The sequence below is a fragment of the Microchirus variegatus genome (assembly GCF_963457635.1).
Source record: "Microchirus variegatus genome assembly, chromosome: 10".
Lineage (NCBI taxonomy): Eukaryota > Metazoa > Chordata > Actinopteri > Pleuronectiformes > Soleidae > Microchirus > Microchirus variegatus.
This window is the reverse complement of record NC_139811.1, coordinates 16715131-16728478: the sequence shown is the minus strand read 5'-3', so window position 1 is coordinate 16728478 and position 13348 is coordinate 16715131. Positions and strand designations below refer to the sequence as shown.

At 42.0% G+C, this 13348-nt stretch overlaps 1 protein-coding gene across 1 annotated transcript in view; it reads right to left on the bottom strand.

The window, feature by feature from the left end:
- The window catches only part of LOC310932857 (serine/threonine-protein kinase LMTK1-like), a gene marked incomplete at its 5' end in the record, with an annotated part of 35191 nt that extends 23713 nt beyond the window's left edge, over nt 1-11478 (bottom strand). The window contains one exon of the mRNA XM_083896232.1: nt 11397-11478. Coding sequence (XP_083752358.1) covers nt 11397-11478 — 82 coding nt within the window. The remainder of the gene's footprint in view (nt 1-11396) is intronic.
- Nucleotides 11479-13348: the final 1870 nt, after the last annotated feature.

Here is a 13348-nt window from a genome sequence, read left to right as displayed (position 1 = left end):
GCATAAATGCTGACCTTGTCAAGACCAGCAGTCCTCATGGAGACCAAAACCTGGTCCTAATGAGAAACTGGTTAAATTTAAAAGGCAAATATTTGGATCATGGTAAGGTTAAGGTTAGAGTTTGGCATTAACTGGTTATGGTTATCATTTGAATTGGCTGTGAATGGTAGTCAAAGGGAGTGTTAAAAGGAAAAGCTGCATGAACCTACAGTGTGTGTGTGTGTGTGTGTGTGTGTGTGTGTGTGTGTGTGTTACCAAGGCAACAACCTGGTCTGGCCAACATATATTAGTTGATTGGCTTCCCCCCCTTCTTTTCCCACTCTTGGAGGAAACACATTTTTGCTGATGCCTCATTTGCTGGGACTAACTCTGTGTATTTGATTGTACAACTACACAATGACAGATTGTTGTAGTGTGTGTGTGTGTGTGTGCATGTGTGTGAGAGAGAGTGTGTCTGTGAAGTGTAAAAAAAAAAAAAAAAAAAAAGGAGATTACCCAGCTAAAACAAGCTGTGCCCTTTCTGGATCCTCCCCATAGCACAGAGGCTGAATGGTGACATTACACATCTCATTTCTTTTCAATATGAATATTCACAGCTTTTATTCACTCCCATGTGGTAGTATGGTCAAGCAGCCAATAATTAAAACCAACAGATATACAGCATGCAGCTGCATTTCCAGCACAATCTTTGAAAGTGTAAATTTAATGTTTCATAATAAGTTAAATAACTGTACGCTAAACCTATAGCTTTGCACCAAAGCACAGATGGACGAGGAAGGAGAGGGAGAAGAAAGGCTGAACACTGTGCAGATGGTCCTCGAAAAGCTGATGATGACAAACACTTAATCAGATGGCACGGTGACTCAGAGCTTGCGAAAGGACGCACACATAAAACACGCATACAGATGTTATTTCTGAAGCCAAAATATTAAGTCAACTGTCATGTCGTGCAGGAGCCTGGGGCAGATCACTGGGTCTGGTTTCTGTCTCGGTGTCCTATAAAGCACGCTTGAAAGGATGAATGCTGAAAAACATACCGTTTCTTCAGGTTCAGCAAAGAAGTAGTGCATTTTGAAGTTGAGGGATGTTTCACTTCCTCCTGTTGGTCACAGTCCCACTCCAAATTCTCATTTGTCTCCTTATGCTGTCTACCTCTAAAAGTCAGTCAGTGGGCTGAGGCTGAGGTAACCGAAGTGCATTTTCTAACACACAATGGAGTCATGGAAATCCCCTCATTGTGTTTTATAGGTCTGGAGAAAGCACATTTAATTTCCCTTTGAGTCGTGAGAGAGAAGATATTTTGTCATTCATGAAAGCCACGTGTAAACTAGATGCTGTGAACACATTATTGTGATTAGTGGTGCATGTGTCATTCATCGGTCAATACAATGGTTCAGTGGTAGAGCAGGATGTCTTGCAACCAGAAAGTTAGGGGTGCTATCCCAGGCTCGTGACTGACGATAGATGTGTGACGAATGTAGTTGTAGCTGTATGAATGAGTGAATCAAGACCTTCAATCGTTTTGTCTGTGGAGCCTTCATTTTTTTACTCTATTTGTTCACGTCTTCTGAAAGTTTCCAGACATGGAACAAACACACGCGATTTCGCTGGCACTCGCGGGTGAGCAGTGTAGGAAATAGTGCGGTTAGAGGGGTTAACTGTAGGACATGAGGTGAACATGTCAGCAACCTCTTTCACCCTCACCGTATTTGTTGTCGGCAGAAACTCTCAACTGTGTGCTGCTCTCTGGTGGATGCGTCGCTTCACAACAGAAGTGTGTGGCACAGTATGTGTGCAGAGACTGTTGTATCCATCTATAAAACTATAAAAGTGTATTAATTAGTATATAAACTATATTGTAGTTTTAATAAGTTTGTTAGGTCATCGTTCACTACCTGAAAGTCCAAGTCATCCAGAGCAATTTTAGAATATCCCCGTCCCTCTGAGAGAGAAGTGACCTGGGGGTCCTCCATAAATATTTGAGAAGCACACATTATTTCACCAGCTGCATGGCGGAATGAGAATAAAGCACTTAAAGCCGGGCTCATGCCTGCTTTATTAAAAACACTGGAGGAAGATGAGCCATGTCCTGACAGACAGCAGAGGAGAGCGATGGAGTCGCCCTGTACCCTCCACAATTCAGCAATTCAGCCTGACAATCAGAAGGAAGCAGAGAGCCAAAAAACATGGAGCCCACAGGAAGTTAAAACTTATGGTTATAACTCTCACTGCATTGTATTCCAGATCATTTTTAGAAATTATCTGTTAAGTTTATAACTTGCTGTAGTAGCTACATCATGTATGTAAAACACTCAAATTCTCACCCTATCAATGCAAGGATCAAGTCTAGAAATAGATATTGAAACACATAACACACAAGTAGAAACAAAGATGGGAGAGGCAACCAGTTATGACATCACCCCTTGGATATCATGATTTAAAATGGGAACAATTCATAATTTACAAAAACTGCCGACATGTTCTACTGAAGAAGACTTGAGATTAGATTAGTTTAGACACCACAGGAAAAACGACATTGTAGTTCTATAAACATGTCATCACTGACTCAGAACTGTCTTGTCTAAACTTATAACGATACAGTTGTTGTATATCTGCTCCTGCTCTCTTTGTTCTGTCTCTACATCACCTCCATATTGTCCTTTCTGTCCCCCATTTTTCCTTTCATCCTCACTGTCAGAGATTTCTTCTTCTGTTCAAAGGGAGTTGTTGTTTTTTCATTCCACTGATGCCTGGTTTTTGTTCAATGTGTGAATTGTTGGGTTTCTCTGCTCTCTATAATGTGGTCTACAGTGCCTTGAGATAATGTATGTTGTGATTTGGCGCTATACAAATCAAACGGAATTGAAAATGTTTACTGACGTAAAAACTCAAGTGAGGAGTAGATTAATTTTCCCATAGACCAGCGGAGGCGTCCCCTAGTGTGTATTTGGCATATTTACACTTCCTATTTGGCTTCAGGAAGAACCCAGAGGACTATAGAGTCTATGATTCAATACAGCGGGGAAAGCTAAGGTATGCTCCCCTCACTTGGTGTGTGTGTGTGTGTGTGTGCCTGTGTGTATTCAAGCATGTAAAAACAAAATGAGAATGCGGCGTGTTAAGCACAGCCGCTGAGCTTTTCACCGTAGACCATAAATAAAGCATGCATCACCGAGGCAGAGTTCTCTGTTGCTGTGCAGCTGCAGCAGCCAGTTGAAACAACAGCATTTCAGATCTACTGTCACCAGTGTTTAACTGGAGAGGAGTGTGATGTTGTGTATGTTCAAAGGCAGAACATAAGATCAATATGAAAAGATTCAGAACAGAGAGGGACACACTACAAATTCTCCCATACTTGCACGACGGCCAGGGCTGAGCCATGTGCTCATATTCACACACTAACACCAGTACATGCACCCACACAGAAAGCCAAGGTGTCGCACTTGGCTGCATAGGATAAATTAGGAGTTTCCTTGGTAACGGGGAACAGAGGGCTGTTGTTTCTGCTCCTGATAGCAGCAACCACTCGAGGAAAAAAAAAAAGTGAACAAGCTCTAACACTCCACAGCACAGAATTAAACGTCTCTCCACCTTTTGAGAAGATGCTGTGTTCTCCCCCCCCCCTCCCTCTATGGTTTCGCCCTTCTTACTTCAGCCTCTTTCTCTCTGGTATGGTTGCCATGCATGCACAATTGTACAGGCGCACACGTTTTTGTTTAGGACTGAGGGGCCAAGTGGTGACAGTGCTGCAGGGCGGGCACCGTGCCAAACTACACACCACTGCAATCAAATTGTTCCAAGAGAGAGTGAGGAGGAGGAGACAAAAGGCACAGTGTGAGATACAGTTTCAGCCCCGTTTTTTCAAAAGAATGGATGCACTCGCAGGGATGAACAATGAAGTGGAAAGGAAGTGCAGAAATTCACATTTTCACGCGCTATAAAACAGTGGCTGAGAACGTGAAAAACAATTATGACTGTGTAGAAAACAGCTTTGTCTTCCACACACGAGGGTCGCGGTGTGATAATATATGCACCACAAATTACTAAGTCATCGGAGAAGAAAGGATTTTAAACGTTCGGTTTTGCATCTGTTTAATATAATCATGAATAAGCAACTCAACTGCTGCTGTTTTTTAAGGAAAGTATCAACGTTCTAACTTTCCTTTCATATTCATCATGGTTAAATATAAAAGAAAAATATGGGACAAGGTTTGAGGACGGAAGAAAGGACAGACACACACACACACACACACACACACACACACACACACACACACACACACACACACACACACACAGTCAGACACAGAATGAGAGACAGCAGCAGGAGCAAGAAAATATAGTTCCCAGATCTCTGTGAGCATCAGTTTACATTTAGGACAGCGCTACAGGGGCAAATAAGCTCCTCCATCTGCCCTGTCTGGGCTGTACCAAGTGGTTTCCAACCACAACACATGCACTCTCTTTACACAAATATAAACACAAACATTATGGGATGCTTTGGACAGGTCAGAAGAGACGCATGCCTTTTAAGTTGATTTGTCCAGGTTAGTTGATCAGTTTCAATAGTCAGCAGATTAACAAAGCTTCGGGTTAGGATGTGCAGTTTTCAGCAAGTCAATAATAACATCAAAAACAATTTTGGTTTGCACCCAAACAAGAATTTGAGTTTGGGTAATTGAAAGACAGCCATATAAGCCTGGTCCAGGGCTGTGCAAACTTGGCCCCAAAACGAAATAATGGAACCTAATGGAAATCGATTATTACAAAACGGAGGCTTTAATTCTGAAAACAACGCTTTTAATGTCTGTTCCGCTCAATTTGGGCCGAAATAGAACGCATTCAGTGAGTGGAATCCCAGGGTTATAAAGCTCAGCGATAAACAATATACAACCATTTATTGTATAAAATAAGTATATATTTTTTTAAATGCAATAAAATCTATTTATTTCAAGTTCAAGTCGATAAGTAATCGTTTCCAAATGATCGTGATTTAAATTTCGACCCAAATAATTGACAGAAGCCCAAGCCAAATCTTCTTCTTCATCTTTCTCCCTTTAGTTGTCACCACAGCAGATCATCTGCCTCCATCTTGTCCTGCCCTCTGTGTCCTCCTAACCTGGTGACGAATTGATTACTCTCTGCTTTTGTACTCGTGTATATAAAATGCAAAAAAAAAAAAAAAAAAAAAGACAATCGTTACAGATCAATAACTGGATTTGAGTGGTGCGCTCATATCTGGTGTTAAGGTGTCATTCCAGCATTTTGTTTCGAGAGACTCACTCGATACGTGTCAGTGTCGAGGGGATACGCAGCGGCTACAAGGTTAATCCCCTCTCTTTTTTCTTCATGTGTAGCAGCCACTGGGAGTCTGTTGGCTGCACTCAACTATGCTCTGACAGCCTGGCTTCTCAAGAGATAAAACATCCAACAGCAGCAGCAGCAGCAATAGCAGCAATCCTCTGTTACAGGCTGCACGATGAGGGAGAGGGGAGAGCAGGATTTAGGACAGGAGGAGGTGAGAAAGGAATCATTTTTCGAGAAATAAGGCAAAAGGGAAAGTTTGTGAGGTGAGAAAGCAATAAAACAGGGGGTGCAGAGGCTGTATGTCAGCATGAGGAAGGGCCGACGGCAGAGGGAAGAGCAATGACGTGATTAATGGCAGGGAAAATTAAACAAAAGTTACGTCCTCTCTGCCGTTCTTTAGTCACGCTCTTTGCGACTGAGTGCAGATCGCTCAGGCCCCTTGAGATCCGTGATAACTGCCATTAACTGGGAGTGAGAGGCCCACGAGGGCCACCATGGATCAGCATTACAGACCCGTCATGTCCGGCCAAGGACACACTGCTGGAAACAAAGCAGTGAATATCTGTGCAGTGACAGGCAGACGTTTCCCGTGCATGTGAAGGTGGTAACTGTAGCATTAAGGATGACATTAATAATTGATCTATAGCAGAGACACTGTGAAGATAAATGTAATACGCAGAGGAGGCATGTGCTGGGTCGGATTTTGCAGCAGAGGCTGAAAGAGTTGGAGAAAAGATATTTGCAATTAACGTTTCACTGTGTCATAATATTACCACACACCGCAATCCAAATATTATTTATTGAAACATAGAACAATTAAACAACAGCTTTTTAGCAATTAGCTACATTGCCGTTGCAGTTAATTGCTCGAATTTGTGATTTTGATTTGGAAATTATAAACCGTTCAGTCCTAATTAACACTGCACGGAAAAAAGAATCTGAGCCATTGTTCAGCGCAAACGCAACAAAAAAAAAGAAAAAGAAAAAAGAAACAGGGCTGTTCATTGTTTATCACATTGGCAAACAGACAGTTAATGAATGAATGGAATGGAAAGATGTTTATCCTCTGGAGTCAAATAGAGCAGGAAGCTCCGCTGAGGACTCCAGAATCCTCTTTGCAACAGGAAGAACACACAGTTGTGTAAATTTTGACAAGGAGCAGAAATAACAGTCCTGTGAGTCAGAGACAGGCCAGTCATTTTTTTTTTTTTTTTTTGGGAAGTGCATGTTGAAGAGATAATCCTCCTTATTAAAAGTGAACTCGTGCTCGAACCAAGACATATGGATTTTCATGGATTAGTAGAGATAATTTGCTAAAACTTTATTTTGTCAAGAGGTAATCATTCATCTGACACAAAATTAAAGGCGCCATATGTAAGAATGTGGCCACAAACGGTTACTACACTGAAATTCAAAATACCAAGGTCTTTTAGGTTTTGTTCTCTCCACCATTGTAGCTCAGACGTAACTGGCAACCCGTGGTTTCTCGGCAGCAGAGACTCTACTGACTGCAATGATTGGTAGACGGCGGTAGGTGGCGCAACATGCCAAAACATGATTTCAAAACAAATGAATAATGTGTGGTCTGCAAATTTTTTTATGGGAATATTTTGGCTGTACTGTTGTTGTTGGTGAGTTCAGTTTGTTATATGAATATTATTCCTGAGTCTCTATGACATTAAGAGGATTTTATGGCCAGTTGCTTTAGATTTATTACATAATGCACCTTTAAGCCCTAAACTACTGTACAAAAGTGCCTGTTAATAATAACATTTAACTACTTCTCTGTAGATTGTGACAATAGAATGTTTGTCAAGACCATCTCATTAAAATAAAAACAGTAAAGAATAGTGTACGCAACTAAGTGTCAACTGATTATCTGTTGACATGACACTGAATACCGGTTAATGACGAGAAGAGAAAGTCAAAATAAAGTGATACCAGATTTTCTTATCATACCGTTTTCTTAAAGGTGGCACTTAATGTAAATAACATGCACATCATTAACACTGATTACCTTACTCCCAGACACACTATAGAGTATAGATTCTCTCCATATGATGTGATTGAAAAAAATAAAAATAAAAATACATAACTGAGCAAAGTTGCACATTTAAAGCTGTAGTGCATAACTTTTGTAATATATTCATAAATATGTCCATTGCATTCAAACCACTGACAAAAGAAACACTACTCTAACTATGTGCAACATCTAAGATGGCAAGACAGCTGCAAACTAGTGTTAAGGAATTAACCCCGTTTTTTAAATGAAACACGAGTGCGTTATTTCACCATAGATAGCGACGCTAGCAGTGCTTTGGGGACAGGAGCTATAAATCCAAGATTTAACTAATATGGTTGATAAAATACATGATACATGGTATACAGCACCAATAATGTCACGATAAAAGGATTCTGTGAAAATCAATATATTGTAAGACAGTCTTAAAGCGATGCATCAAGATATGTGTCTTACCGAAGAGAACAAAACGTCCGTGAAAAGCTAAATATTCACAACATAGAGAACAAAGTGCCTTAATTCTATGTATTGAACATGGATGGGGCATCTGTTAATGTAGCGTTCTCCACTCGGCCGGAACAAGGGCCTTTCTGCAAAGAGTTTGCATGTTCTCCGCGCATGTGGATTTTCTCTAGGTTCTCCGGTTTCCTCCCACAGTCCAGACATGCAGATTAGGCAAATTGGACACTCTAAATTGAACATAATAATATGAACACAATTTGCTTTCTACCCAATTACAGGAACAAAATCATTTCAACAACTTTATTCTTGTTGGAAACTGCAGGCTTTTTCCTTGAGGTTAAAACTGTTGTCTTTGTATTTTTCATTATTTTTTTATCACCTACAGTAAGAATACAACATCTATTTTTCACTCAGACCTGAGAGAACACAGTTAAGGTCTGTTTTTTGTCCTTGTGAGCTGGCTGATAAGCGCAAATTGGATGCATGTGCAAACCATGTGTGGACGTAGAAAATATGTGCCTGAGATGACATTTCAGCCCAAGTCTTACGCTCCCAGACAAAGACTGTGTGTGTGTGAAAATACCTGAGCCAAACAAGCTAGGGTCAGTTATGCAGGCAATTATTATAACCCCCATTTTTCCCATGTTCACAAAATGCCGCTGTTGAGCACCACCTCCTCCTCCTCCTCCTCACACAGATGCAGTGAATTCTTACACACATTTTTAACACAAATGTCTCCCTTGTCTTTTAATTATCATCATAAAACGTCGCTAAAAGCAGTCCAAAACCTTGCTTCCTAACAAGCAAATATCTTAGGTACCACTGTCTGCCATTTTTTTGTCGGTAAGTGGCTTTTTACAGCTAAACCAGGAATCACAGGCAAATTAAATTCTGCATGAGCCCCTCTCTAAAAACAAACAGTGGAATTGCACACACACACACACACACACACAGCAATGTGTTTGACAGCAATAAACCCACATCCCCCACATTATCACACAGCACGCGCACACAAGAGGAGACGAAGATGCTTCCCCATGACTGCTGAAATCCACTTCATTCTCGTCCCCCCAGAGGCAGACTTATGTTACTTTAAAGTGCCTGGTGTTACACAGGGGGAGATAAATAATCAAACAGTAGTGACCCAGTCAGTAGGAGGAGCTCTGAGAGCAAGATTTTTTGATTTCCCCCCTCCCAGCATCACTATCACTTTGACTACAGCCTGCAGCGTTTTGTCCGTGTTCACGTGAAAGCTTTCCTGCACGTGAAATCTGATTAAAAAACATCTTCATCAATATACTACACGCTGGCGGCCGCTGCCACCTACAGGAATCAGTACAAACTGCTAAGAGATGATAATGGTCTGATGATAATGTCTTGTGATGTGATCCAGATTAACCGTACACATGGAGGTTTTTTTTTTTAAACCGCTTCCCTATTACACTTTGACATCTGCTCCCTGTCCTGACCGGGGTGAGCTCTCCATGGTGCTGAAGCAGAAGTAGCCCAGGTGCTAGCTGCAGTTAGTCGTTGGTGCAGAACCACGACACACACACACACACACACACACACACATGCGCGACAGCACACTCTCCCTTTGGACGATGTGTAAGTCAGGAAATCTGCAATCCAGGCCTGCTGCTGACGACGGCTTACATAATGCCACGCAGGGTGATGACCGACAGTTGTTGTTTTCCTCTGCCTGAGTTTGTGCTTGTGCATGCGTGACTGTTTGAGTTAGTGTTTGGAGAGGTGGAGCACATGCATGTTCTCGCCTAGCTCGTGGTAAACGGAGGAAGAGCAGCTGTAGAGGTTGATTTCAGGGGCTGAAACAGTTCAAAATCTGAATTTGAAAGACTGGACAGGGCAGCGTCGTTAAATGGGTTTTTCGGTCAATCCAAAATCAATGGTCTTGCTCTCTGCCCACATTTTGAGTCTTGTGACATTTAATCATCATAAAACAATTCAAATGATGTATTTTATTAATAGACTCCTTCACTTCAAGGACAACATATTCAGCGAGTACAGCAAACTGTTTATCTGAGAGCATTTTTCTCCCTCCCCCTTTAAGGGACTCCAGCATTTCTCTGTCCCTAGCACTGGCCATGAGAATGATTGGCTCCTCTTCACACGCCCCCCTCCATCGCCTAGGCAACATCGATTCTCAGTCCAATTACTGCAAAGGAACGGGATCACAAGTGTGATGCTGCTCTTATGAGCATTTTAGATCATCATGACAGGGGAGTGACCGACCAGACCACATCAGGTATCTGTATAAACCAAACAATCCTGATGCAAATGCTGCTCTGAAGTGTTCCCCAGACTCTGGATCCCTAAGAAATAAAAGATGAGCATTTCAGTGCACATTCCTGAGGGGAACATTTCCAAACCTTTGAGGTCTGCCAGGAAGAAAACACAGAGACAATTAAATTACGGATATTCCCCAAAAGAGCCATAGCGAGCGAGGATTTTCACCATAATTCAGCAGGGAAACAATTATCTCGCCTCAGATTAAAAGACCTCTGGTGTATATGTTTGTATCATATTTCACTGCACACAGTGCCAGAGACGGCCAACTCAGCACACAGCACACCGAGAACTGCTTTCACAACCGTTTTTTTCCAAAATGTCTAAAACCCCAAAACACATCCGTTTCTCTTTGCAGTAGCTCCGAATGACAAGACAATGGGACACCCGTGTTGTTTGTGGACTAATCTCAAAAAGGTTACGTGGGATTGAAATCATCCGTTGTTGGCGCTTCACAGTGAAAGGTCAGGTTGTGGTTGACGGAGACAACTCATAAGGACAGATCACCTCACGTAAATGAGGAATAAATAAATGTACAGAGTGAGGAGTGAAAGGAATTAAGTCACGGGGGAAAAAATACAGGAGGATATAAAAGAAGGATCGTCCATCGGTGAGTGTGTGGTCCTGGGAGGACAGATAGAGCCTGGAACTTGAGAGCCACTTGACTCACTGTCATTTGTATGCACAGCACAGTTTGGGTACTCTATCCATCCTGTTTACACTGTGTACACCGTTATTTCCCCCCCTGCTCTTATCAAACCCTCACACAGGCTCAGCCATGACTCCTCGCTCAGTGGTCCCGTAAGCACTGCAGCAGCACCTGGCTTCTCCTTTGCCAAGGATCACCCGCCCCCCCCCCTAGCACACAGAGGATGATTTAACACTGCGGGTCCAAAACGGGCAACAAATACTGCAGCAGCAGATAATACAGACACCTCTGTGATGTGGTCGTGCACAAACACATACATATGTGCACGCATGCACACACTCACGGCTGCAGTGGTGTTGCATGTATAGGACTATGCAGATCCACTGCAGTCACAACCTTTAACCCTCTTGTCACCAGACTGTGACAGGAGACTGAGTGAAGGGAAACTCATCCGCTCAGGTTTGACCCGACTGTGTTAGCTGTGATGATGGTCATGATGAAGTGACTCATAAGATATTACACCATCAAACCACAGTATGGCCTTGCACCAAACACCAGATACAGAGGATGGAGAAAGAGAGAGAGAGAGGGGGGGGGTGACATTTTACACAAACATAAAAATCAGGTCTGCTGGTGCATCAAGATCCTTACCTGTGTCAAAGTGAGAGCTGAAGGCAAAACTGGGGTTGAAAAACGCAGAAGACATGACAATCACATGTAGGGCAAAGAGCATCCTCGTTGTGGCGCAGAAGACAGCAAAAGCCTTCACACACACACACACACACACACCCACACAGAGAGAGAAATACAGATTTAGACAGAGGTGCATTTAAGATTAAATTAACCTGCGGTGCAGAAGAAACACCGCGCAACATTTTATTCCCACACACACACACACACACACACACACACACACACACACACACACACACACACACACACACACACACACACACATACATAGAGATAGAGAGAGAGCCTCCACCTTCAGCTCGAGATCTGTGAGCAGATGTTGACAGTGGTCGTTTCCATCTCACCGCATCTGTAAGGTTCTACTTCACTGACCAACTGCACGTTCGATCACCCGGTGAAGACGCTTTGTTTGAGGGGGAGAGTAAAAAAAAAGAAAAAAACAGAGGAAAATCCCCATTTATTATAAATGTCCACTTTTCCCCCCCAAAACAAACCAGTGTTCCGATGAACAGGCAGAGCATGAAGAGGAATAAACAATGAATAAATAAATAAAAAAAGGTGCGTCGCTCAACGATGCACGTTTTGCCTTTCAGCTGTGGGAAAGACGGCGCGACATTTAGCACCAGTGTCAAGCCGGATCCATTCGAGCACGACTTCCGTTTCTTGACCTTTCAAAGTAAAAACACACCCCGACAAGAAGCCCTTTTATTTTGTTTTATTTTGAAATTTGATTTCCGTATTGCGCCACATTATCTCTGGTAAATGTCTCCAGCACTTTCCCGTGGAAGGTTGCAATTACAAGGCAGTGCGTGTGAGCTCGTGCACGCGCTCTGTCGTTATATATTTGTATATGTATTTATTTATTTATTTATTTTTTAATAGTATGTTTTAATTATGTCCCATCATGTACGTTCATGTACGAAAAGGACCCAGACAAACACACTGAGTGTGCATGAATTCAGGTAAACGCAGGTACAGTGCAGAGGTTTAAGTTACACTGCGGCCACTAGTGGACAGTTAGGGAAAGGCAGGGTACTGAGGTAGTGGCCTTAACCCTCTCATTTCTTCAATTTCCCTATATATATGTGTGTATACAGTATACACACACGCACCCACACACACACACATATACATACATATGTATATATGACACAGTAACTTGTTGGTGTTAAAGGCACAGCAACAAGATATAAAACATAAAAGTAACATTATAGGAGGAGGTTGGTCTTTAAAATATTCGACGGTGGGGGCAGATTTAATTTAATTTCCATGGGTAAATCGTTCCAAAGTTTGGGGGTAGCTTAACCAAACCATTAAGAGCTTTAAAAAACAAGAATTAAACATGGAGGGAGCACAACACAGGTCTCAAAATATTACTCGACAGAGCATGTTTTAAGGTGAAGGAAGCTGCGCACAAATAATGTTGCATCCGCTCTGTTCACAAGGACTGACCAGAGGCTGAACAACAGCCATTACACACTGCAGCTTTAAGCCCAACATGGACATTGCATATTGATAAAGATTTCTGTTTCATAGGCTCCATGAGACGCACCATAACAATAAAACACAATTACACAAAGACTGAAGATGCAACAACTTAGATCTCAGCTAAATTGTAGCATGCCTTACACTGTTTCACTATGTAATTATTCTGCATTTCTATTTATTTATTGGGAATCTTATTTGTTGAGTTTACATCCCACCCCTAACATATTTTAAAAGATTAAATAGTTACCAGTTTTTCTTATTATTGATTATTCTGTAAAAGATGATGGCAACAAATATAAGGATTACTTATTATTGAGTGTTGTTCAGTTGATCATACACTAGAGAGCAGCACTGGATAGCTGTTACAAAGGCTCCGGGGACTTTTTACTAACACACTCATGTTTCTCAACCTTGCTCTGCAG